The 27,994-nt window shown below is 42.1% G+C and overlaps 1 protein-coding gene across 1 annotated transcript; it reads left to right on the top strand.

Moving 5' to 3' along the window:
* The first annotated feature begins 56 nt into the window (after positions 1-56).
* cenpf (centromere protein F) lies at positions 57-27,994 on the top strand. Its single transcript, XM_061765911.1, has 38 exons — positions 57-154; positions 743-914; positions 1,088-1,213; positions 1,659-1,729; positions 1,833-1,960; positions 2,074-2,162; positions 2,235-2,505; positions 3,829-4,031; positions 4,156-4,281; positions 4,369-4,497; positions 4,606-4,728; positions 5,120-5,255; positions 5,809-5,938; positions 6,025-6,304; positions 8,574-8,780; positions 8,874-9,082; positions 12,246-12,375; positions 12,919-13,197; positions 13,285-13,872; positions 15,573-15,746; positions 15,862-16,712; positions 17,932-18,143; positions 18,257-18,371; positions 18,448-18,586; positions 18,723-18,822; positions 18,987-19,234; positions 19,320-19,428; positions 19,576-19,781; positions 20,575-20,793; positions 20,897-21,040; positions 21,121-21,310; positions 21,432-21,529; positions 21,630-21,671; positions 23,373-24,254; positions 24,393-24,522; positions 25,608-26,258; positions 26,376-26,482; positions 27,305-27,994. Exons 2-38 carry the CDS (start codon positions 753-755, stop codon positions 27,416-27,418), a joined length of 8,118 nt encoding a protein of 2,705 aa, XP_061621895.1. The 5' UTR covers positions 57-154; positions 743-752; the 3' UTR covers positions 27,419-27,994.

Raw genomic sequence — 27,994 nt, 5'->3', positions numbered from 1 at the left:
TGGCACTGTCACACGGCAAGTGACAGAAGTCGTTCAATAAACGTCACGAGCTCTAGCCAATGAGCGTCGACATAGATGAAATCGTTTTTGTTTCTGTACAATTTGAATTTTCAACGAGTCGTCAACAATCGTTGTAGAGAACCATCGCGCCGAAGTAAGTTTTCTTATTTCCATTAGGAAGAATTCCTCGTAGTCTATACATAGTTAAACCCGTTACCTAAGGTTTCACTGTGTAAATTGTTTTTTTTTTCTGGGGTGAAGCTGACAATTATACTAGTTTAACGACAGATTAATGCTAAAGCTAACAGAAAGATACTTATTACGTTAGATCCCTTTTAAAGCTTGTAGTTAGTATGTTAGTTAGGATTTAATTTAAACCTTCTTAGTCTCAAAATCGTTCTTACCCACCCACCTCACCCCAAAAGCAACAACAAAAAAAAACACTTACCCGTCTTCATCGGACACTAACCTTGGTTTAAAAAACATTATCACAGTATTTCAGATAAACATGGTGCCATCGTCCACTTGACCCAAATGATTAAAAAAATAATAATAATACCACAGCCACTCTGACTCTCCCAAAAATGTGTAGTTTTCTCAGAAATGTATATGCTGTAAAAACTGCAACTAACAAACTAAAACCACACACTTCATGTCGGTTTGGTAACTAGGTGTCCCCATACTTTTGTCCATATATCATATGTTCTTACTCTAACCCAACTTGTGTTGGCTGTTTCGTCAGGTGAGCAACAATGAGCTGGGCGGTGGAGGAGTGGAAGGATGGACTTCCGGGAAAGGCCCTGCAGAAGATCCAGGAGATGGAAGTCCAGCTGGACAAAGTGAAAAAGGAGAGAACTCAAAAGCAGTTCCAGATTGACTCTCTGGAGGCAGCCCTACAGAAGCAGAAACAAAAGGTCAGTGGTCAAGAAGGTATCGCGGCTGGATTCTAAACTGTGACAATTGAAACCATGTTATTTTGCTGGGTGAAATTAGAGTTGCATGGCTGCACCTAAAATGAAAACTGCACTGAAGGGGCATGGGGAAATCAAATTATAAACTGTATAGTATTTGTTGTTTTGTTTTGCAGGTGGACAGTGAACGCAATGAGACATCTGCTTTGAAAAGAGAGAACCAGTCTTTAGTAGAGTCATGTGACTCTGTAGAGAAAGCTCGCCACAAGGTTGTACATGATCTGGGGATCAAAGAGCAGCAGGTAAGTTAAAAAAAAAAAAATATATATATATATATATATATATATATCGGGTGGAGAATTATACCATATTCCACTGTCATGAAGGAGTAAGTTTAAGTATTATGATACTCGTTGAGTTATTAAGAGAGAATTTTCATAGCACTGGCAATCAGAAATGTATACCGATACATCATTATTATGAACTGTTTAACCGTGAATGTGTGTGTAAATATTTTAATATGATTCCAATATTGAAATGTCCTCCTTTCTTGGGTTTGTTCAATCATCTATCCAGATATGGTAGATTTATACATTTAAGTAAATTTTACTATAGTATTGTTTGGGAAAACACAATTCATCAGTGAGAAATTGATAGTGTATGGGCAAATTCAGCCAAAGGTCAATGGTGCATGTCTAAAATCAAAATGGAACTATAAATTATGTGAACTGCTTTGTTTTAATAAAGGTGAGATATTTGGAGGGGCAGCTTAACACTTGTAGGAAGACTATAGAGCGACTGGAGCAGGAGCTAAAGAAGTGAGTTGTGCTTTTGTGCAAATTTTGATTCAAGAGAAGCTATGGTGAATGGGCAGCACTCAGCAATTAACATCAAATACTATATTCATCTGTTGTCTTTCAGGTATAAAACTGAACTGGATCGTTCTCAACCTGCTGGCTCTTCCTCCTCGTTATCATCCTCGGAGCTGCAGCCATTTGTTACGCCACAGAAGAGTTTCCCCACTCCAGTTTCAGCTTACAGACAGCAAGGTATCACACTGCTGTAAACTTGCCCTTCCTAACCTTTTAAGCTATAATATATGTTAGTGTACCTGTAAGAACATGTCAAACATTTTGACATACAACCTGTATATTTGCTACAGATAAACTAGAAGACCTTCAAGAGAAATACAACCAGGAAGCAGAAGAAAGAAAAAGGCTAGAAAATGAACTCAAAGTCCTGCAGGTCAAAGTGAGTATGTCAGTCATGGTCACTGAGTGTCTTGTTTTCCAAGTAAATTTTGCTAAACAGTCTCTTTTGCAGCTCTTGAGTCAGTCGTCAGTAAGCGTGAGCCACAAAGACATGGCTGGTCGCCAAGCTGGATCCTCTATATTCCCATGGCAACAGCAAGATCAGGCCCACGTACGCCAGTCTCAGGAAGTTAAGGAAACGCCTCTGAAGAGGCGGGGCACGTCCCTCTGGGATGCCCATGAGGACACGCCCATCAAACCCAGCCAGCGGATGAGCTCGACCAGAACAGCGCCGAGTCCCGGTGGATCCCAACAGATGGAGGAACTGAAAATCCTAAATCAAGGTACTGTTTGTACTCATAGTATATGCACTCACAAACCACAATAGGTACACCTCTATAATCTTATTACTGTCCATCAGATACAACAATTATATTTTTGTTACTTTCATAGTTACATGACTGCAGCAAAATATTAAAAACATATTTTCTTTTGATTCACTCCTTAGATCAGTGGTTCCCAACCTTTTTGTCTTGTGTACCCCCTGAACAATTTTGTCATACAATGAGTACTCCCTCGCTCATATGTGTTGATGATTCTCCAAAAGCAGAACCTAATGCAACTGATTATTGAATGAACATTTTTGAAAGGTTTTTATAACCTTTCTGCATGAGCCAAACAGTCGGTGTTTGTTATAACAAGTGAAATGGAAAAAAGAGGACAAATTAAGGTTTACACATGCACACTTATGATACATGACAATACGTAACGTCATCGTGGATAAACATGTTTTATTCCTGGTGATAGGTTTAGCAGTGGTAATACGGTGTTTAAATAGTCAAGCAGTGAGTAATTTGTGATGGGATAGTCATAGTGTAATGTTTACTTACAAGTACGGGCTGCTGGGCTAGCTCGCCACGCTAGCTCCCCCATAGCCGAAGTCAGCAGCAGGAGAGAGACATTAAAGCCCATTTTTGTCTTTGTATTTATTTATTTATTAATTGTTTGAGGCCAAATGCACACATATTACTGTACAGTTCAATATTTATGTTTTGTAGTATTTTTCGTGGCCTAAAACACCCAGTACAGTAAAAGGTTATTGTAAATTATTATAAAGAAATCTTGAAAATGTTTAAAAGTTTCACATTTTATCCAAACCGCGAGGAATTAGTGTGCTTGCTAGTTTGAAAGCAACGGCTTGACAAAAAAAAACCCTGTTACTTTACCAAAAACGGCATGTTCCAGACTCCAGAGACTTGTTTGTATTCCTCAGAGCTAACACCACGGCAGTGCCGCTCTATGTACAACAGACAATAAATAGAGCCATCCTCACATGGCCGCCACTTTTAAGCCCCACATTCAACATGGCCGCAATGTAGGCATGTGCGGCTTGTCTTTTGGAGTTGGATTTAGTCATATTGTATATCTGACTGTGACCCGGAAATGCTTCAGTCCCATTCTCTGCCTGCATTGCGCCACAGCGCCAGTAAACAACAATAGGCAATTCTGCATCTAACAGACTTTGTCAACGACATTTGACGAGTTTTTGGCTACTTCTCTAAATTGAAGTCTTTGGTGAGTTGTAACTGTGTTGAATTAGTGTGTTGGACCTAGAATGTATCTTTTCAGACAGATTGTATAATTTAGGAATTTCTTCATCGTTTCAGAGCTTCGTGGGCGTGTGTCAGAGCTGGAGAGGAGCATGTCCAGTCACGAGAGAGAGCTTAGTAGTCAGGCCTCCAAACTGCAGGACCTGCAAGTCCAACTGACCCAGGCCCGCAAAGACCTGAATGAACGGGACCGAGACTTGGCCAAGACAAGCCACGAGCTGCGTCAGACCACTGACAGACATCAGCAGCTTGAGGTCAAGGTAAAACATGATTTCTTGTCTTTCTACTAGTTTATTTCTTTTTAGTTTATTACACCGTCTAGAAGAGGAAAGTGTGGAACCTTGTGGGAAAGGTCTCCTAAAGGGTGTTGCTTCTTTTTCTTAGTGTTCTTCAGTAGAGCAGAAGCTGAAGCAAGTTACAGAGGAGATGAGCTGTCAGAGACACAATGCTGAGAGCTGCAAACGAGCACTGGAACAGAAAGTCAAGGACCAGGAGAGAGACAGCCAGAAGGTACGACAAGACAGAGCCGTACCACTTCTGACGTTTTTAATCTGATAAAATTAAAATATAACACCTGATTGATTTCATTGTGTGTAGGAGCTAGCTCAGATGCAAAGATCTAATCAGGCTTTGGAGCAACAGATGGAGCAGACCAGAACTAAGTTAACACAAGAGATCCAACAGTCCAAAAAAGACAACAATATACTGCAGACTGATTTGGAGAAGGTAACACTGCTTTACTTTGCCATTAGTTGCTTCATTATAAAATTAAAATTCTTGCAAGGTTAAAGTGGAATATTACTGAATGCTTATCTCCTCTTGCTGTGTTTCTAGATGTGTTCTCAGAAGTGTCAGCTTGACAGGGAGGTGGAGGAGCAGAAACAGAAGCTGCTGCGCTCACATCAGAGCCTCCAGGCCAGCCAGACCAAAGAGGAGGATCTCCGCAAGAAACTAGAGGTGACTTTAACTCGCATCTTTGATTTTTGAATTGCCTGACATTTGAGATTTCTAGTGGTTGATTCTATTATCACCTGCTTTCTATTCCAAACTGGTGATTTACCAGTACAAATCTATGATTTGCTTTCACTGAAAGAAGCATCAGCAAAGCATATCATCAGTATCTGGAATTAAATGTAATATAATCTTTTTAATTAGTCATTGTGTTTTTGCTTGGTGGCGGTAGATAACTGGTTTCATAACTAATTGGTGAATGCAATATGCTAAAGCTACTGCCCCCGCGATCCGACCTCGGCTAAGCGGTAGAAAATGGATGGATGGATGGAATATGAACATACCTTTTAATAACCTGTCTACTGAGTTTAATTTATGTTTCTCTTTCTGACTCCAGGAGCATCAGCGAGAGAAGAACAGTACTTCTGTCCAGCTGGACCAGAGCAACAGACGCCTGTCACAACTAGAGGATGAGAAGAAGACCATGGACCAGACTCTCAAACGCACCCAAGGCCTCCTGGATGACCTCAAAGGTAATATTTTAATGGTAGCATTAGAGCACGGATGGGCAACGTATGGCACGGAAAGCTCAGTTTCTTTCATCTGACCCACCAAGCATTTACATTATTCCGTCCTGTAATATTTGTAGTATTAATTTAGTTTTGTCCTAAAATTAGTTAATTACAATGTATTTATTCTATTTTTATTTGTAATTTTGTAATAATAGACTAATACAAATTGTATTACATTGATTCAGTTATTATTCATTAATTATAAATAATTGTAATAATGACATGCAAAATAATTATTTTATTAAAATATATTATTTTAGCGTAAAACAAATAAAAGTATATATTTGTATATATTATTAGTTTATTATTTAAGATAAACTATTTCACATACCCGTGCACACTTTGACTTTTTTGTCTTACCTCATCTCCGAATTACCTGGCCCGTCTGCCTGTTTTAAAAAAATCAAATGTGTTCCTTGATCACAACATTTTGTCCACTCCTGCATTGGAGGTTAGCCAGCTCATTTAAAAAAATAAATACATTCAACACCTCTCATGCCATTTTATTCCTCAGGAAAATGTGAATGTCAACAGGAAGAGCTGAAGAGACTTCAGTGCAAACTGGAGCAGCAGTCTCAAGCTTCGACGCTGGAACTGGAAAACCTAAAGAAGACTCTGTCTGACGCAGAGACAAAAAATGAATGGTAGACATTGGGGGAAGAAAAGAACTGTCCATTCTTACTCCTTGATTTGATGAAAGCCAATTAACCTTGTTGCAATCACACTGTAGGTCCCAGAAGGAAATACAGAAGCAAAAGCAAGATGCAGAGCAGCTGACCAACAAGTTGACAGAGGCTGTGACAGAGAGTCAAGAGCTGAAGAAAAGTCTTGGTGCGAGTCTTGATGAGTGCAAGCAGCTGACACAAAAGCATCTAGTTCTGCTGGAGTGGAAGAACGAGAAAAATACCATCATCAGCGATGTAGAGGCCACACAGAAGGAACTCACTGACAAAATCAGTGTGTTGGACAAAAGTCTGTGTTCACAGAATGAGGCTAACGAAGAACTGCAGGTAAGTGCAGCAGCTCCAGTAATAGTCCTACAACAGAATACATACAGTATATGTACTGCCCTCTCAATGTGTTGCGCTTCCAAGCGTTAACAATGATGAAACAGTCAGCCAAACTCCTTTTCATGAGCCAAGAAGGATGAGCGTCCTTGCGCCTTTATTAACTTCCACACAACAGTAAATTGCAGTGAAATTATAACAGACAAGTGGATAAAGGAGAAGGAAAGAAAGATGTCATTACGACAAATCCCACGAGATTACAATCTAAATTTAGCAACGGAGCTAATGTCCCAGCAGCATTTTGCGCCACCATCATGTTCGTATTTTACCCGCAAACATCGCCACATGTAATTGAACGTCACACAAACAGTGGGTATGGAAAGTATTCAGACCCCCTTAAATTTTTCACTCTTTGTTATATTGCAGCCATTTGCTAAAATCATTTAACTTCATTTTTTTCCTCATTAATGTACACACAGCACCCCATGTTGACAGAAAAAAAATGAATTGTTGAAAGTTTTGCAGATTTATTAAAAAAGAAAAACTGAAATATCACAGCCATAAGTATTCAGACCCTTCTCTCAGTATTTAGTAGAAGCACCCTTTTGAGCTAATACATACCATGAGTCTTTTTGGAATGATGCAACAAGTTTTTCACACCTGGATTTGGGGATCCTCTGCAATTCCTCGTTGCAGATCCTCTCCAGTTCTGTTAGGTTGGATGGTGAATGTTTGTGGACAGCCATTTTCAGGTCTCTCCAGAGATGCTCAATTGGGTTTAAGTTAGGGCTCTGGCGGGGCCATTCAAGAACAATCACAGAGTTGTTCTGAAGCCACTCCTTCGTTGTTTTAGCTGTGTGCTTTGGGTCATTGTCTTGTTGGAAGGTGAACCTTCGGCCGAGTCTGTGGTCCTGAGCACTCTGGGGAAGCTTTTTGTCCAGGATATCCCTGTACTTGGCCGCATTTATCTTTCCTTCGATTGCAACCAGTCTACCTGTCCCTGCAGCTGAAAACATACACACACCTTTCACTGTTCGGACTGTATTGGACAGGTGATGAGCAGTGCCTGGTTTTCTCCACACATACTGCTTAGAATGAGGGCCAAAAACTTCTATCCTGGTCTCATCAGACCAGAGAATCTTATTTCTCACCATCTTGAAGTCCTTCAGGTGTTTTTTTTAGCAAACTCCATGCGGGCTTTCATGTGTCTTGCACTGAGGAGAGACTTCCGTCGGGCCACTCTGCCATAAAGCCCCGACTGGTGGAGGGCTACAGTGATGGTTGACTTTCTAGAAGTTTCTCCCATCTCCCGACTGCATCTCCGGAGCTCAGCCACAGTGATCTTTGGGTTCTTCTTTACCGCTTTCTGGGTTGTGGTCGTCCCAAACGTCTTCCATTTAAGGATTATGTGCTGCACTGTGCTCTTCAGAACCTTAAGTGCAGCATAAATGTTTTTGTAACCTTGACCAGATCTGTGCCTTGCCACAATTCTGTCTCTGAGCTCTTCAGGCAGTTCCTTTGACCTTATGATTCTCATTTGCTCTGACATGCACTGTGAGCTGTAAGGTCTTCTATCGACAGGTGTGTGGCTTTCCTAATCAAATCCAATCAGTGTAATCAAACACAGCTGGACTCCAATGAAGGTGTAGAACCATCTCAAGGATGATCAGAACAAATGGACAGCACTTGAGTTAAATATATGAGTGTCACAGCAAAGGGTCTGAATACTTATGGCTGTGTGGTATTCCCGTTTTTCTTTTTTAATAAATCTGCAAACATTTAAACAATTCAGTTTTTTTCTGTCAATGTGGGGTGCTGTGAGTAGATTGAGGGGAAGAAATAAAAACTTAAATGATTTTAGAAAATGGCTGCAATATAACAAAGAGTGAAAAAATGAAGGGGGTCTGAATACTCTCCGTACCCACTGTATGTCACATTAACACAAAGATTATGCAATTGTCATAGTCATTGTGTTCTGAAGGGACCGCATGAACCTATGAAGACACGAGAACACGCCGTGTGAGTAACGACCCTACTGTCAATGTCTACATTCCGTAGGCTACTTCCTGTTTCTCCTTTTCAGCGGCTTTTATGCTTGGTACTTTCAAAGAGGCAGCAAAATAAAATTCCTATCAGTAACTGACACGAAACAGCATATAAACAAGAAAACATGACACGTCAATCACTGCTAAGGTGAATAAACAATCATGGGCAGGAGAGTGTGGTATTTAAGTGGTTAAACTCCACCCAAATGATTCATCCTGCATTGTAGAAGCAGCTTAGGTGTGCAGAGGAGAACCAGGCCAGGATGTCGACACACATTGACAGCCTAAAGGGAGAACTCCTCATCAAGAGTACAGAGCTGGAGGAGAAGGAGCATCAGTACAAGGATCTCCAGACTAAATCCTCTGAGGCTGTACAGAAACACACAAAGGATCTGGAAAATGTTGGTGCACAGGTGACGCAGCTTGAAATACAGGTGAATTACTATGGTTATTCCTAGTTTATTCTGTAAACTTCCTGCTGAAACACCATGCTGTTTGGCTGGCCACTAATCCTTCGATCTGTATAGGTCAGAGATCTTCAGTCGCAGGTGGAAAAGGAAATTGCCCGAGCAGACCAGGCTGAGAGGAGCATCACTCAGCTGCAAGATGAGCAGCGAGCAGCCTCCGACCTGGCGCACTCCAAAGAACAAGTGATTGAACTCGGCCTAGCTGAAATACGCCAGCTGAGAGACACGCTTGCTCAGACCACTGCAGAGCACGAAGAGAGAAATTTAAGGTGAGACGTTTATTTGCTGCTCTTTGTTATCGCTGCCTTCCAATTAGTCTTACTCTATTTCTGCATCAAGAGGCCTCCTCTCTAATAGACACTGTGCCTCAGAGAATTGAGTTAAACAATTTATTTTTTTTCTGCCTTCAAATATATAGTAAAGTAGCCTGTAATTACATATAATACACTGAAATAGTAGTAAATGTTGCAGTAGACTGGAAGGATTGGTAGTCCACTACAGCACACACCACATGCAGCCCAGACATGGCGTTGTGTAAACTGCTTTTGTAGTTTATGGCAGGTGGTGAAGGATTGTTAGCTATGAGCTGTAAATACCGAATACATGATAAATTGTAATATTATTTAAATAATGAAGTATAAGCAGGGATGCACATAAGGGGTGCGCATGGGCACTGAAAATATTAAAAGCACACCCAGTTGGTGTGTTAGTGCGCTTTTGCGCACCAAGCATTTTGCAGTCTTTTTTATTTTTTGCACAGCAGGAGACGGGGTGATTTTAGTAGTGTTGTGTTCCACGAGAACTCCTTCAAACGAAAGAGAAGGAATCTTGAGTGAATGTTCTGAATGGAACCACTTCCATTCTCTGTTTATTTGAGCTCAGCTACGAGCCTGTGGTGCATAAGAAACTTCCCCGCAAACGTCACTGTTCGCTGAGCGGCGACGGTGCCTGAGTTATGTGTATAGGAAGCAAACAAAGCGTTCTTGCTGCGCAGCAGCTACGACCCTCCCATTACAATATTTTTTTACGTGAAACCGGAACGTGGTGCGAACCCGACCCGCACCGTCATCTTCCTCCTCATCATTATTGATACTTGCAGAGTAGGCTGGCACAACCACAGTTCTCCCCCATTTGGCACGACTTAGAAATGAAGAACATTAAAATAAAAACTGTGTATCTATAAATACAGGTATGCAGCACAGTATCCTAGAAAGAATGCAAAATATGAAAGAATAGCAGTCTATTGCTACAGGTATATATGCACAAGTTGTTTACCAGCTGTGAACTGGCTCAGACTGAGACTAATTAAACATAAAGCACACGCAATGAAACCGAAAAGTAAAAAAATAAAAATAAATCACAAACAGTTATAAGGTCAACGTCTGGTGCTCATTTAAAAATGCCTTTTACAATTACAGGCCTCCTCGCTGTTAAATGCCTAATTGCTTGGTACCATCAGTTGAGCAAATAAACGCCTCTGAACACTAATTATTAATTAACCCTCAGGCTTTGTTCGATTTTACTACTCTTTCAGCTTGTGTTTTTAGCCATGTGGAAAAAAATCTGTAATAAAAATTTTTTTTTGTTCTTTTACTGCATAGTATAAAATGTCCTTTTTTGTTTTTTTTGCCCTTTCAAATTCCAGTTGTTTTTTTTGTTTGTTTTGTTTTTGGACAATTTGCAGGTTGTAAAATAATAATTTATTATTCATTGTCGTTACTGTGTACCACATTTTTTCTTTTTCATGCTGATACAATAGTACAGTGTTTCTCCAGTCAGCAGAGGTAGCTTCCACTTAACTTAAAATGGAATTCTTCTCCATGGTCAGCAGAGTGCAAAATGATTTTTCTTTATTTTTCAATTTTTTTAATTTAAATTCAGTTATAACGGGCGTCAATTATCACTATTTGCGGTTGGCCCAGTCCCTATCCCCTGCTGTTCGCAGGGGTCCACCGTAATCCTAATTGTTTTGATTGATATTGAAATCACAATTAATAAACATGATTGTTAATTGATTTTAAAACTTAGCATTTATTCAACTACCAAAACTTTACTTTAAATATGACTTAAAAGAACAATAGGAAAATAAATAGTAACAAGTAAAATAGTCATATATTAAAATAATAGCAAGAAGAATAGAAACAATAAATAAAACAAAATACCTGCTGTTGCTGCTGTGCAGGCCTTGGCCTCTTAGGCCAGTGTGGTGCATGCATGCAGATACACACATTAAGATAAAAGACTAGAACACAGGTGCCAAACTGGTGGCCCGGGGGCCAGATCCGGCCCGCCACATCATTTTATGTAGCCCCCGAGAGTGTGCATCGACTGCGTTTCTTGCTAAAATACCAAAATTGAGAATTGGCTTCGCTTTTAAAAATATTGAGATATTGCAAGCATTTTTTGTTACCAACGCCCCTTTTAAAATATAATTGATTATACTGTAGTTGAACAAACTGTTTTTACTGGCTTCTGATTTCAAAACTAATTATCCATTAATTTGTGTATATGTAATAATCTCAGACAATCATATGGGTTTGCAGCCATAACGGCCCTCCGAGTGGAACCATTAACTGCGATTTGACCCGCGACAAAAATTAGTTTGACACCCCTGGACTAGAAGAAGAAAGTTGCGATCGAACTGGATAAATAGAAGTCGTATTTCAAAGATTAAGAAGAATACAGTATATGCCTGTGAGTATTATGTGTGTCTTTATGTATTAACACGATTGTGTGTGAATATTCGTGATTCAAAGGTAAATCCCTCCCCTCACTTATAATTCTGTTAGCTAGCCAATCAATAAGTTTTCCAATGAGTGTTAGCATTAAGCTGGCGATGATTCTCAAACCAAGTGTGTGTTGTATTTAACCATGCAATGTGTGTAATTGTTGTTGTTGTGCATTTAGTTTTACGTAAAAGGGGTGTCAATAAACATCTTAAAGCATGCTTGGGGAGGGCAAAATAACATGCATCACGGGTTGCGACAAGCAACGCAGGTGCTTTCAGGGTGCTTTTACAACGCAGGAACTTACATGCACACACCGCACCATTCGGTACATTAATTGTTATTCATTGGTTATAATGTTTTTTATGATCGTGAGAAGCCAAAATCACAATTAAATTTTTATTAATCGCCCAGCCCTACTACTACTGTAGTTGTGAAAATCCTGCTTACTAACAAAGCTCCACTCTTGCATGAATGTGCATTCTGTTATCGCTCAAGGGTAGAAAGCGACTGGAATGTATCGACTGTGTCATCCTTGACCACAAACGAGGGTATCACTGTAAATTGACTATTATGTTATCTATTACATTTTGATTATACTATGTGAGAGTTTTGTGTTTATTGATTGTGAGTCACTGGAGTCATTATAACCCTAAAATAAAATAAAAACTGTATGTTTGTAACATGGTTCATCTTTTGCACCCAGATTATCAGAGGAGAAAGCAGCTGTGTTGAGACAATGTGAGGAAAGCATTGCAGTGAAGGCAGAGGAGACGACGCAAATCAAGTTACAGTTGGAGGAAACTCAGCAAGAGCTCCTACTCACCAAAAAACAGGTGTGTTTTGTAGTGGTCAGACTCCATAGGCACCTTAAAACCCCATTCGTTATTTGTTTTGAGTGTAACGAATGACTATGACCATCAATCAGCCGCCCTCTCCAGTGATGGCTTGTTTTCCGCTTCCGTTGTGGCGCTTCCATGTTATCCCTGCAGCTCATTGGAGAGCCAGGCTAAACGCAAGCCACCATCAGAGCAGAGCTCGTTTTAATTTATTTTATTTTTGTTTTTCCCCCCCCCCCACCACAAATAATTATTTATGGAGATCGTGGTGAAGCTACAATGCGTTCATGCACAGAAGCGAATGGTAGCAGCCTTAGGCAGCATTTCAGCGCTTATATGAATAAAGTAAGAATTATTTTATTCTTTGACTCGTTTTCATTCAAATGGGAAAATTAAGATTTGGGATTAGTTTGTTTTTTTTCATGGGGATTTGCAAATGAATCCAAATCACCCCTGATTCATTCATAGCTCTAGAATTTTGGAATAAGAGCTATAATAGTGTTTTGACTTTCACTACACTTCGTGTTTTGCTCGTTTCAGATCAGCTCCATGGATCAGTTGATGAAGGCTCAGGAGCAGTTTGGAGCAGAGCTGCAGAAACAAAGTAAGAAGATGTCAGAGCGCGAGGAGGAACACAAAAGGATAGATGCGGAAAAGGTGCAAAAACTGCAACAGCTTGAGGAGGAGCTGAGGGAGGTGTGTGCCCAGGTAACAGAGAAAGAGAGGCTGCTCGGAGAAGACCGGGCTCGGCTTTTGTCTCTGGTGAAACAAAATGAAGACCTGGAAAAAGCTTCTCAAGAGAGGGTGAAAGAAACGGAGGTACAGTCTTATCACATGTAGATTTAAAAAATAAACAGTCTTGTCATTAGTCAATTTGCTAATAAATGTAACATCTCTCTTGTGAAGTTCCTCAAAGATACACATGCTGAGAAGGTAAAAAAGCTGCAGGAGAAAATATCTTCTTTAGAGGAGCATGTATCTGCAAGCAAAGATGCAGCTGAGAAACTCCCACTTTTAAAAAGTGAACTTGAGGTGGTCAACCGCTCACATGCCGACCTCAAAATGCACCTGGATGCTCTTGAAAGGAGTCTCTCCTCCATGACTGAAGTCAAGACCAACTTGGAGAACACACTGACTGAGAGAGTAAATCTGGGTTCTGCTTTGGAAAAAGAAGTTGCAGAGCTCAGACAGAAGGTGAGCCAACTATCTGAGAGTCAGGCTTTGGAGGCCCAAAGTTTCCTCAGCAAGGAAAAGAGCCTCCGAGAACGGTGTGAAGCTGCAGAGAAAGCCCTGAATGCCACCGAAGCCGAGTTGAGTAACGTCCGAACACGAGTGAAGACCATGAAGGCAACTCTGTCTGCAGCCTCGCAAGGTTTGGAGGAAAGAGACGCCAGCATAAAGAGTCTGAAGGAGAAGCTGAACTGTGCAGAAGTAGAACATGCCAAGACTACTGAGGTCCTGAAAGAGAAGATGGTTGCCATGAACAAAATCAAGGTTTGGTTCTTTTTTTCTTTTCTTTTCCTTTTTTATAGTCACAATGAATACAACAGAATTATTTTATGTGATGCATAAATAAAATATATTAATTGAACAATTTTAGTAAAAAGTGGTAAATTAATGCAACAAATATTACAAGCCATTCTCAGTGAGACAGAGAAGAACAAAGCGGGCCGTATGTGCCCCGCCCCCGGGCTGTACCGTATTTTCACGACCATAGGGCGCACCGTATTAAAAGGCACAGTCTCAGTTACGGACAACAGTCAAAGCAGATACCTTAGCCCAAGCATCCACAATCCATTCACATATGGTGGCGTAACTCGCCCGGCATTGCCTCCCAGTCTTAGTTGCACTTGGTTTTTCACAGCGGTTGTGAGATAGGTGTGCATGGAGTCACAGATCAACAGGGACAGTGACTTGTGGAAAAAAAACATCCGGTCTCTTTACGTACACCTCACTCATCCACTCTCTCATTTTCTCCTCGTGCATCCAACCCTTTTGATTGGCTTTAACAATGACTTCAGCTGGAAACTTTTCTTTAGCCAGCGTCTTCCTCTTAAAAATCACCATAGGTGGCAGTTTCTGTCCATTACCATGGCAACCAAGCACAACTGTAAAAGCCGACTTCTCGTGCCCCGTTGTGCATATCGCTACCGTGGTGGTCCCCTTCTTCTCTACAGTGTGGTTCACCGGGATGTTGAAAGTGAGCGGCACCTCGTCCATGTTGGCGATGCGGTTGGGCTAGCTGTATTTGTCGGCAATCTTTTTACTGCAGAAGGAGCGGAAGATGGCCAGCTTTTCCTTGTAATCCGCCGGAAGTTGCTGCGCCATGGTAGTCCTTGCTCGGATGGATAGATGGCGCCGTTTCATAAAACGAAAGCACCAAGACGGAACCTCCTTGAAAATGTTCGATTTTCATTTCTTCTGCAAGCGTTATTGCCCTCAGTCGAATGGTGACAGTAGAGACGCTTCTCCTGGCTGTTCTTTCTCATTAATCCATTGCTCGAGTTGGTCTTCCAACTCGGGCCACCTCGCCTTGTTTCCGCGGAAACTCTGCTTCGTCTTCTTGACTCGGCGAAGCGCGTTTTCCTGCTTCCTCCACTTGCGAACCATGGATTTGTTGATCTTGAATTCTCTTGCGGCTGCTCGATTCCCATGTTCCTCCGCGTAACTCACAGCTTGCAGTTTAAACTGTGCTTCGTAAGCATGTCTCTTCATAGGTGCCATTTTCGGGGGTCCTTAGCCAAACCGATGTTGTTTTGCACTACCCCGGCGCTATATACCTCGTGGGGTCGTGCCTTTAGCGTCTTCCTTCACGCGCACCCTTCCCCTTTTATGTCCGCATGCTGTACTCAGTCACGTCCGCCTTTCCTCTACATAAGCAGCGTGTCGGCAGGAAATGCTCCCAGTCAGTCAAGCGGAGCGCTCATCACACATTTATAGATTTTGGAACTCTGTGCACACATAAGGTCCATTTTGGAGAAAATTTAAGACTTTTAAGTGCGCCTTATGGTCGTGAAAATACGGTACTTTCCCACCTCTGAACTTAGTTTACTGAAAAGATAAAAAAACTAAACACCACACATTATGATGCTGTAAATTACAACCATATTAATAAATATTGTTGATTACCTCTCGGGCGGTTTCAAAGTTTTTTTGTATTTTTTTTGTATTTTTTTTATCTTTTTTACATAAAGGTGCAGCTTGAGATGCTTCAGATGGACTTGGAAGACAATGAGACAACTGTCAACTGTTATGAAAATCAAATGGAGACTCTGAAAGAAACCATCCAGTCACTGGAATCTGCGTTAGCTCAGAAACAAAGCCAGATGTCGGACATGGTGGTCCGACTAGAGGACAGCAAAGCCCAGGTAGGCATGTAGAGATATTGGTCATTTTGCCTGTTACCTGTGATAATTCCTTTCCTGTGCCAACTGGTTAACAATTACAAACAAAACTTTGGGATCAAAATGCTAATTTCCGTAGGTCTCCGTTTTGGAAGCACGGTTGGAGGAGGTCCAGTCTCAGAACTCCATGCTGGAGACAAAGTATGTTACAGCCAGAGAGGAAGTGATGGAGAGGAGTTGTGAGATAACTCGCCTGGAGGGGGACACTGTCAAATGCTGTCAGTTAGAAGAGGAAGTTGCCACTTTGATGGCTAAAGTTGCTACTCTCAACCAGATAATCAAAGACAAAGATGATGATGACAAAGTGTCACTTCAGGAGAAAAATAACTTCGAGGCAACTCTGAAACAATTAGTCAATGACAAACAGCAATTACAAACTGACATGAGCGAGGTGACTGTTCAGAAGCAGCAGTTGGAAAGCAGGCTTGACGTGTTAGCTGAGGAGAACAAACACCTGCAGATCAATGTGAAAGTTTTAACTGAGGAGAAGCAGCAAGCGGAAGCACTGACAAAACAAGTCACCGTGGGGCAAGAAAACATAGAGTCAACAGTGAAGCAGCTCACTGAAGAGAGAGTCCAGCTCCTCACCACTCTTGATCTTCTCAGTAAACAGGAATCTCATATTGAGGCTCAACTCGGTGAGCTGGCAAAAAAGCTGAATCAAGCAGTGGAGGACAAACTTCAGCTGGAAGAAACCAATAATCAGCTGATGGAAAAGAACATGGCTCTGCAGTGCTGTGAAGTCCAGCTAATGGAGGAGAAGCGGCGATCCCAAGCGAGCGTAAAAATGCGTAACAATGAGGTGGCTTCTCTGCGAGAGGAGAAGGAACGCATCCAAAACCTCCTTCAGTCTTCTGAACTGGAGTGTCACAAGATGAAGAATCAGCTTGAGATGAAAGAAAAGAGAATGGAGGAAGAGAAAAGAGCAAGGTACAATGACTATTACGGTTTTCCTCGTCGATATCGTGGTTTGTTTAACTACCGTAATTGAATTCTAACAGTTTAATAGCGTGGCACGGTGGACGACTGGTTATCACATCCGCCTCACAGTTCTGAGGACCGGGGTTAAAATCCTGGCCCCGCCTGTGTGGAGTTTGCATTTTCTCCCCGTGCCTGCGTGGGTTTTCTCCAGGTACTCCGGTTTCCTCGCACATCCCAAAAACATGCATGGTAGGTTGATTGAAGACTCTAAATTGCCTATATGTGTGAATGGTTGTTTGGAGAAAACAGAAAGCTTTTAAGTTACCGTTAAATTCGATTAGCATTACTTTCAACAAATAATAATATATATGCTGTACGGCGAAAGAGTGGTTAGCACATCTGCTTCACAGTTCTTAGGTTCTGGATTCAAAGGTTCTCCCCATGCTTGCGTGGGTTTACTCCGGCTTCCTCAAACGCACCAAAAACATGTTCGCCGTGTTCAGTTCATTGAATTCTCTAAATTCTCTTTTGGTTTGAATGTGAGCGTATATGCTTGTCTGTACAGTATGTGCCCTGCGATTGGCTGGCCAGTTCAGGGTGTACCCCGCCTCTCGCCCGAAGATAACTGGGATAGGCGCCACCACTCCGTTGTAGACATTTTTTAAGAGGGTGGGCCTGTTGTTTTTTGTTTTGTTTTTTTTCTCCCGTCCATTTTCTGTAGAACAAAGCAAAACAAAAATACAATAAGCACACTCACGCAGGAGCTGCTGTCAGCCATAGCTCATGCCCAGAAACTCACATCCAGACTCACTATCACCCGCCAACCCATCAGGCCCCGCCTCTTCAAGGCACATATTTAACGCACACGCACACACACTACAATGTCTGCAGTAGTTTCTAAACATTTTATGTTTGCTGATAGCTGGGATAGGCTCCAGCAGGCCCGCGACCCTAGTGAGGAGAAGCGGCTCAGAAAATGGATGGATGGATGGATATTATTTTTGTGTTAAAAAATGTATGTTTAAAAAGTGTCTTTTATAAAGTATGAATGTTTAAAGAATGTAGAAGGGGTGATAACTATCTTAAAAAACAAGACATGGCAAAATTTTAGCTAATGCAGGTGGGTCTGGATTCTGGAACGTATCCTCCACTATAAATGGGGGTTCACTGTATCACTGTTTCTGTTGATGTGCTGTTAAATGACTGGTACAACTTGATTGTGTCTCAGGAACCAGCAGTTTGAAACGGAGCAGGGTGAACTGAATCAGAAGTTGTCGTGCTTACAACAAGAGCTGAGCGTGTTCAAGCACCAGTATGACTTGCTGCTGGAACAGGTCGGCCAGCAGCACCTCCTCATAGAGCAGCTCTCAAAACTCCAGGACCAACAGAGCCCCCAAGAAAAGTTGAGTTCCACAGAGCCTGAAAATGCAGCCATCAGTGGTGAGCGCAGATTTTAATTACTGTGACTTGTAAATGATAATCTCAGCAGGGGTCTTTGTTTGAACATTGGTGTCTGCTCTTTGAGACTGATTTATCTGTAATGGTGATTCCAGCAGAGGCAATAATCCACATTCATGCTGATCCCATTGTGGAACCAGCATTAGACTCTTCGGCAGTAAATGAGTCCAAATTGGAGAAATTCTCAATCCAACCTGATGAGGCCCTCAGGTATGGTGACAATTCAGCTTGTCACAAATGGACAATTATTGGGAGAAATACAGCTTATCTTCCTCGAATCTTGTAGTGAAACAGAACCTGTCCTCAAGACGGAAGTAATCGAACCAGAGATAATCGAGGAACACATGGAGGAAGATAGAGATGCATGTGTCGAAGATGGACATGAAATGCAGGAAATTAAAAAGCAGCTATTTGGTCATGATGAGGTATGAAATAATTGTTTTGTTGAGTTTTCCTTCGACCAGGTTGCTCATAAATTATTATTTTTAGTGCTTTCACCGAATATGATGTGCTGGAATAAACAAACTGACTTTGGCTGTGAATTTTTTAACTTTCTTGCAGGTTCCTGAGGAGAACCTTCCCTGGGGCGTCCCTGAAAATGAAGCTGAACCGGCACTATGTTCCTCCTCAGCAGAGGAGACTAGGGAGCTACACTCTACCAGTGAGTAACGGAACACACACGTTTGCTGCCTACATTTTCTGGACATAACATTACGTTCACTGCATGTTTTCACTATCATCATACAAGAATTTCTCACTTTACAGATTATTCCACTTGTATATCCAAATGTCGAATAACTTATGTGTTGACATTCTGTCTTGCAGAGACAGAGCTTTTGCAGTTACAAAATTACCATGAAAAACTCTCAAATCGGGAAGAGAAAATCCGTTCCCTGCTCTCAGAGATTGACCTGCTCACCTCGGACCTTGCACTGAGGAAGGAGTTGACCTCAGGCCTCCAAGTGCAAGTTCAAAACTTGGAGCAGAAAGTTGATGCAGCAGAAGAAGCAGCGCGTTGTGCAGCAAATAAGATGGACAATGTTCTGAAGGAGAAGAATAGCCTCTTTGATCAGGTGGGTTAGAGACTCATATATTCCTAGTGTACAAATAGCATTTGTTTATTAAATTGTGATGCCAATGCTGTGTGTTTGAATTTAGTTGTCTCAGGTGTCAGAGGACAGGGAAACATTAACCCTGCAGCTCCAAACAGCTAAATGCCAGCTAACTGATGTTATGGAGATGGTGGAGGGACTAGAAATGGCTAAAGGTAAATATGCAGATCAATTATGAGTGTGTAAATGCATGTGAAATTGTAACATTGCCAGTTATTCGTAGTTCTATAATTCATTAACAAGCATCTACATTCTATATTATAAACAGCGATTGAGTTAGTTGTTTCATTTTTGGTGTGTAGGCGGGTGGGACGATAAATTCCTTCAGCAGGAGAGCGAGCTGAAGAGGGTTCGCTCAGAGAAAGCCAACCTGGAGCATCACATCCTTGGCATGGAGTGTGAGGTGGAGGCCCTGCAGGAGGAGCGGAGCAAGGTGGGGGATGAGCTGGAAACTCAAAGGAGGATGTGCTTGGGCTTGGAACAGCAGATAGAAACGCTCTCCGCTGAGGTGAGCACTCATTCACACTTCAAATGTCAACATGCAAGATATTTACATCAGCCCAAATCATTACAATGAACTCCTGCATATTCACTGTTCGGCATTAGCAAATTTACCTAATTGAGATTTTTTTTTGTTTTTGTTTTGGGGGGTGGGGGGGGTTATGCTTTTATTCACTGATAAACTCACCTATTCACTTTTGTTGTGCAAAAGCAATACGTTTTACTTTGGTACCATCTTGTGGCATATTGTTACATTGAAGTAAGTTGAGTAACTTCATGTAGTTCTTTTCTGCCACCTTGTGGCGTCTTGGTGCCAAGGAACTATGTTAGAGTGAAGGAGCTTCATGTAGTGATTTGCTGCCATCTTGTGGCACCTATAAGCAATATTTGCTGCAAGGCTCGGTCCGTATCCCCTGCGAATCGTGGGGGTCCACTGTACTGAAGTGTCTATCTTTTTGCATAAATTTTTTTTTTGTATACATAAGGAAACGGTGGCCTTTCGGAGGGGGTTACTTACCAAAAATTGCTGTGAAAATGTACGAATACCGCATGTCCCCCTAAAATGTGTTTTCTGTGGTTTCAGACTAAAATTTGACACATTCTTGACAAAAAGACATGAATAAATGTGTATTGTGACGTGAACCCATTTTAAAGTCAGTGTTATTCAGTACTAGTGAAAGTGAAGTCAGCCACGCAATATGACGCAGTCACAGGAAGCCAAGGCAGCATAGGTTTACTGTGTTTAATATAATTCTTATATACAGTGGATGTGTATACCAAATGTGATTTTTCCTCTCCAGACAATCCACCTGAGATCTGAGTTGGTTTCCTGCACTGAGGAACGAGAGGAGCTGAGCCAGACTGCAGGCCAGTGGCGAGAGAAGGTACACGGGCTAGAGAAGACCAACTGTGATACCAGGTCTTTAATTTCCATCCTGGAGGAGGACATCAGAGCAGGGAAGAGGGAGAATGAAGCCCTGCAAGTCAACATGGACAAAATGAAGACAGAGAGCCAATGGGTACACACTTGACTATTGTTTTTTAATAAGCAAGTTCTAATCACAACAAATGTCTTATTCTCCTCCTCACACTTTGACAATAATAGCTGTTTTCTGTCTCAAGCTGTTGGAGCAGATGAACGTGTTGGAGGAAGCCATGTCTCAGCAGAGTGGAGAGAAGGAACAACTGATTGGGCAGCTTGACAAAATTAAAGATGATAACACATCTGCTAATCAAAACACAGAGACCATGTTCAGCAAAATCCAGGTGAATAAGAAGAGCGATGAAAGCAGTAACTATAGGCTTTTAATATGTTTCTGTAATTCCACCACTGTTCCCTTGCCCAGGCTTTGGAGGGAGAAGTGCGACAGCTAACGCAGTCTTTGGAGTCTTCTCTACTGGAAAAGGGACAAATCGCCTCTCGTCTGAACTCCACACAGGAGGAAGTCCAGCAGATGCGCAGCGGCATTGAAAAGCTCCGCGTTCGCATCGAATCTGACGAGAGGAAGAAGAAGCAGATGGGTGAACTCCTCAAAGGTAACTTACTCGCATCTTTTGCAGCACCGTCACGTTTCTCAGTCTTGTTAGTGGCCTGACCAGGACTCAGTGTGTGTGTGTGTGTGTGTGTGTGTGTGTTTGTGTGTGTGTGTGTCGGTAGCTGCTCAGAGGAAGTCTGACTCACTGCAAGACCGAATTGATGCTCTGCAGCGAGAGAAGGAAGATGTAGAGCAAGACCTTGAGGAAGCTGTCCTTCAGGTACACACAAACATTTATACCTCTCTGACCTTAAATGCTTCAAGACAAACAATGAGACAGACCATTGTAACACTACTCTGTGATTTGCAATCTGATACAGGCTGAGACCACCAAATCTGAGCTGGAGGAGGAAAGGACAAAGGTACATTCATTTGAACCTGTTTGATTCGGATGTACTGTTTACTGGACAAAGCAACATACACTCATCATCACCCACATCATATACCTCATACAATCTAATGAGAACTTATACAGTAATGGTATTTATATATTAGGGGGAAAAACTTACAAAGCAATTAGAATTAGAATCTATCTATGTCATTGCACAGTGTACAACGAAAGCCTCAAGTACATACAAGTAAATGCACCATTTTATTGACACTGGGAGAGAAGTTTTATGTAGTATTGTTTTATGTTTGTTATTGAAGGCCTCTTGGAATCACTGTGTTAGTAGTCTTCTGGGAGGTTAATTACCTTTTTGGGGACCTTAACATGCCCCAAAACGCACCATTTTTTTTCCAAGCACGTGTATCCCTGTAAAAATATCTGCATTTTAGGAGTCCGTAACACGACGCCCCAAAAACGCACTCGATAGTGCCCTCTAAAAAGTTACCAAAAATCAGCCCCCAACACCAGTTTCTCGAATCTATACACAATTGGTGGTCATGTCTGTCATAACAAGATGCACAAAAAAGTCTCTAGGACCCATGCCTGGAATTGAACAGGAAGTCTGCCTTATTGGTTTGAAGGAGCCATTTTGGCCAAATTCCAGGGCTCCGGAATTCACCCAAATGATCCCAGATCTGAAGCAGCTATCCTAGAAAGGTGGGCCATGCAAAATTGCGAAGGTTTTTAGCCTCTGCTATTTAAAGTGGGGAGAGCATGGTGTGAAAATGTCAATATCATTTATGAGGATTGGAAGTGCGAGTGCCCCAATCATCGCTACTTGCAGCTTTAATTGTGGTTGTATGATCCAGTGCAGGTATCTTTGGGCAAGAGGCAGGGTACACTCTGAACTGGCCAGCCTATTGCAGGGCACATATAAACAAACAACCACTCACACTCACACCTACGGGCAATTTAGAGTCTTCAATTAACCTACCATGCATGTTTTGGGGATGTGGGAGGAAACCCAAGCAGGCACGGGGAGAACATGCAAACTCCACACAGTGGAGGCCGGATTTGAACCAGAGTCCTTAGAACTGTGAGGCGGATGTGCTAACCAGTGCCGCTGCAGTTATACACTCCTGCAAATACATCAGTCAGTATTTTTCATTGAGAATCATTAAGTCATGCTTTGGATCTGATTAAAACCTGGTGGCTGCTAGATAGGGTTTTAGAGAGTGTTTTGGCCGTTTTCAAATTGTTGAAAATGTTTAAAATTGTAATTGCACGCAGCACTTCCGCGTTCACCGTAAGGTCGGCATGTTAACACATCGTGAGAACATGGGAAACGTCAAAACAAAAAAAATGAGTAGCTGCATGTCTCTTCCTCGTCTTTAAAAAATAAAAACTTTTTGATGCCCTTTCGACCTCAAAGTACTTGCACTACTTTTGAATATACCTATTGCACAACCTCACCCCAGATTATCACACATTTAACGACAGAGGTTATTTTTCATTCAGAGGGCGTCTCACTCTCTTGCAACATATTGATTGCAGAAACTATTATTGAATCTGATCTTTTCACAGCAAATACTTAACGCATTGCTTTGCAAAAGACATAATAGCGGTTTGTGCATAAAATGGCAAATGAAGTTTTGTTCATTTTCATCATTGTTCAAATTATTCCTAATTTCTGTTCTTTTGTTCCTGATTGGGTTTTATTTTGTCTGGCCCCCAGGTGGAGGAAGAGAAGAGAGGTCTTAACGAGGAGTTCTTGAAGCTTTCTGCCACTCTGGACAACCTTAGATCCGAGAAGGAGCAACTGGAGCGAGAGCTGCAAACGAAAAGAGTAGAGCTGGAGGAGCTGAAGGCTGCTAAGGAGGAGCTGGAGCGAGGGCTGGAGAGGGCAGAGATAGATCGTAGAGAAGAGCAGGAACGGCACAGGTGCAGGGTGGAGGAGTTAGAGAAGGGGGTGAGGGCGCAAGCAGAGAAGCAAGTGGACAACCTCCAAGCGCAGCTTGAAGCATCTCATCAGCGAGAGCTGTCCTTTCAAGAAAAGAGTGCAGAAATGCAGAGGGAGCGACAGAGAATGAAGAGCCTCCTGGAGAAGCTGGAGGAAGAGAAACAACATTTTCAGAACTTGCTGGAGAAGTGGAAGATGGATGGAGAGCAGTGGGAAGTGCAGAAAAAGAATCTGACGACTCACATTGAGAGTTTGGAAGAAGAAATTTTAAAAGCCAGAGAGGCAGATGACAAGGAACAGCTAGAAGGAGAAAACAAACGACTTCTAGAAGAAAAAGAGAGACTAAAGCAGGAGAACGAGACTTTCCGTTCTAGCGAGGAGAAGCAAACTGTACTAAAGCAGGAGAGAGATAGAATAGAGGAGGACAGACAGAGGCTGGAGGGGGAGACAAAGAAGCTTCAGACATCCTTGTCGTTGCTGGAAGAAGAGAAGAACAGTTTGTCCTCTGCTCTTTCTCTGCTGGCACAAGAGAATCAGAGAACTGAAGAAGAGAAGGTGAAAATGTCACAGGAGCAACAGAGTCTTCAGTCTACAGTTGCCTCCTTGGAGGAGAAGCTGGAAACTCAGCAGCTCTCTGTCTCAAAGCTCAATGAGCAGGTATGCACACCTAACATATGGGATAGATGGATGGATAATAATGCACTTTTGTACGAAGCAAAATATAGACTATACGATAGACTTAATCGGTGGTTTGAATTCCTTCATCAATCCCTGTATCTCCTTGTTTCCGTCCAGGTGTCTGAGCTGTCGTCTCGTGTCGCTCGCGTGTCCAAAGAGAGAGACGCCGCCTCCAGCAAGTTGAGCCTTTGGATGAAGACTTGCAAACAGCTGGAGCAAGAGAAGCAGCTCATACTGAGTGGCTCAGGTTTGTTCACCTGACGCTGCTCGCACATATAATGTCCTCCTCCGTTCTGGCTCATGTTTAAGTACTGTACAGTTAATCCCTTTTCAATGTGGGGGTTACATTCCAGACCCACCTGTAATATGTGAAAATCTGCAAAACCATATGAAAAAGATATGTATTACATTTTTACCCCTCCTACCTATTAAAACACATGTATTTTAACTCAGAAAAATTGTAAGCATAACATGGATAGAAAAAACGCAACAGTATTGATCAGTACTGTGTGCTGTGAAGACCCCTAGATGGCAGTAATGTCCAAGATATGGTGTTCTATAGCTGGTTATGTTGACATGGAAATAAAGTGTTTTCAACACAATGGCCCTGTAACGTTGTCCTACCGAAAGACCCTTCAAAACCATTCTCTTCTAAAACCCAAAAACCTTCAAAGATGCAGGACGCAATTAGTTGGAAGCCCTACACTTGATTCTTCAACAAGCCAGTCCCATCTTGGGGTAAAAAGTACAAATGCTTTGTCTTTTAATGCTGAGTGCATGGGCTCTATGTGCCGGAGCAATTTTTGTGGCTTATTGATTTGCCTCATTTGCAAGCCTGTCGCCACATATTTGGCAGCTTTGGTGCATACAAATCCATTCTATTAATGAATCAAAGTATGATTGCTGATATTGTCTCTTAAATACAGCTTTTTCTTTCTAGTTGTAGGCTCGTTCTCCATCTCATGATTTGGCCTTTTCCCCTTCAAAGAAGTGCTCCAAACACATTTGCTTCTTTTTTTACCAGCTTGTGAGCATACTTGTGTTGTTTTTGTTTGTTTGCACATCACATGAGCATTTTGATAGAGCCACAAACTGATGTGCCTGATTTTCAAAATACATTTTTTCTCACGCTGATGAGCAATAAAATATGTTTTATTCAGTCTCTTTGTGCGGCCCGGTACCAAATGTCTCATGGACCGGTACCAGTTGGGGACCTAGCTGTACAGTATTAACGATCGCTATTATCCGCAGATTGCTGCGACAAATGCGGTCCACACAAACAAATCCGCCATGTAGTACATTTTAAACATGGACCTGCATCTTTTCCACCAGATGCACTGCACAGTGAGGCGGAACAGGTGGAGGATACACAGCTGCAGATTCAAGCCGAGGAGAGGAAAAAGGAGGTGGAGGAGCTGAAGTCGTCCCTTAAAGAGGCGAGAGCGGAGTGTGAGGAAAGAGGCAAAGAGGTGGAGGAGCGCAAGGCTGCCCTGGAATCCCGAAGCAGAGCTCTGGAGGAGGTGAAAGGTGAAGTTAAAGAATTGGAACAGCTTTTGGAGGAGAAGACAAAGGAGGTGGACGACACCATGAACAAATACTGCAGCTTGATGTTGGAGGTGCACAAGTTGGAGGAGGCCAACGAGATGCTGACGACGAGGCTGGAGTACTTAACGGCGAGCAAACCCTCCAACAAAGACAGCATAATTCACTCCGGCGCCGCTGACGGGCGCAGACGCTCAGCAAGGTCCTCTACCAAAGGTCTGGATGACAAAACCGAGAACACGCCTCCCTCTACTCCTCAGAGGTTACCGCAGGGCAATGGAAAGAGGGGTCACAAACACGTGAATAACAAGGACAGTGCTCAGGAAGCTCTTCACAACCTCACTAAGAAGATCAGAGCCAACGCTGTGACCACGCCACAACCAAGAAATGAGCAGGAGGATGAATTCAGGCCTGAGGGACTTCCAGAGTTGGTACAGAGAGGTATGGATGCCCAGCTGCCATTTTTTTTAATTTTTTTATTTTTTTTTATTTTTTTTAAATAAATCATTATGCAGTATAACGTGTAGATGTCGTGGAGTCATTATTTGTTTCTGTCAGGCTTTGCTGACATCCCCCTGGGGGAGGCCAGCCCCTTCATCATGAGGAGAACCACTGTGAAGCGCTGCAGTCCTCGACTTGCTGCCAGACACAAGTCAGACAATAAGGTGAGCAATAACTCAATATATATATATACACACACACACACACACACACACACAAATCCTCAACCGGAGTAGACAAACGCACAGTACAACTATGTGACGGCAGGACTGGGCGATTCATCGACTTTACTTTGCTTTAAGACAGACGTAGGGAATCATTTTCACAGTGTTTTCTGTATGATAAAAGAAAAGAAAAGAGTCTTGTGGAAGTCACAGAGTTAATGGTGCTGAACATTTCCAAAGACATTTGGACACTTTTGACCTGAGGCCCATGCTTCCAAGCCACAAATATTATTCTGAGGTTGCCGTGCCTGACCTGTACAACTCTACATGGGACAAGACAGACAGCTGGAGGGGCGTCGGCCTCATCTAACAGATGTGGGTCAGCCGGGCCATGCAGTTTGTGTTTGAGTCAAGTTTACTTAAATAGCCCCAAAAGAGTCAAAGGGCTTCACGGGTCCACAGTTCACAAAAATCAACGACATCTCCTGGGTCTAGACTTTGAGGATGGATCACCGATGGAGGGATCCCCCTTCCAGGATGACCGGGCTGCAAAGGATGTTGAGTGGGCAACATTAATCACATGAAATAATGATACACAACATTAGTTTAAACAGCGAGAGTCCATTTCAGCCAAGTTCTCCTTTCTAGCTCATCACCTCAACTGAAGATCATGCTACGTCCTAATGTTTCTCTCAAAAATGTCCACCCTGTGCTTTCTTTAATGTACTTGCTCTTCCTTGTCATATTGATTTTTTTTTTCCTTCTCTCTCTCTCTCTCTCTCTCTCTCTCTCTCTCTCTCTCCTTCTTCTCTCGTCCAACAGGTGTTGTTCCCTTTACTCCAGCAGAGTCCTTCCTCTACTGACAATTTCGAGGAAGCCGCCGCTCCTCATTCAGAGGAGTCGCCGGAACAAGAAGACAACTGTCATGTTCAGTGAGCAAAACAGTTTACATTTACAGTAATTACACTCCACTTTTTTAACACAATTTAGTTTTTCATATCAATCTTAACAGTTAGCATGCACCAATTCTTCATTTTATTTTTGAGTGTTTCAGTTATAGGTAATATGGAAGCAGCACTATGGACAAAGAAACCTGAAAAATGTGTTAGAATACGTCGATACTTACATGCCGCTGTTCAATTAGTTGTTTTGCTCACTTTCACATTGTTACACTGTCATGTGCTGTGTATATTTCATTGTCAACTCGATTGTGATCACAGCCTGTGTTCCTTCTTTGTACAGCTTAGATGATATTTCCCATTAATTCTTTGTACTGGCACCTACGTTCCTTTTAACGGCAGCTACCTTTTAATGTCCTTTTCTGTGCTTGGACTGCTTCACCTTTTATTGACAATTATAGCCTGGTAACATCTGAATGTGTTTCTCTTATCGCAGATTAACTCTGTAGCATATTTGAATTTAAACTATATTCGAAATATGCTTATTGTTAATGTTTAGGTGTATGAGGTTAGTGATCATTGTAAATACTTTTTTTTTTAAATTAAACTTGTT

Source organism: Phyllopteryx taeniolatus, chromosome 2 (genome assembly GCF_024500385.1).
Source record: "Phyllopteryx taeniolatus isolate TA_2022b chromosome 2, UOR_Ptae_1.2, whole genome shotgun sequence".
NCBI classification, from domain to species: domain Eukaryota; kingdom Metazoa; phylum Chordata; class Actinopteri; order Syngnathiformes; family Syngnathidae; genus Phyllopteryx; species Phyllopteryx taeniolatus.
The sequence above is the reverse complement of the archived record's forward strand: the minus strand, read 5'-3'. Positions and strand labels throughout refer to the sequence as shown.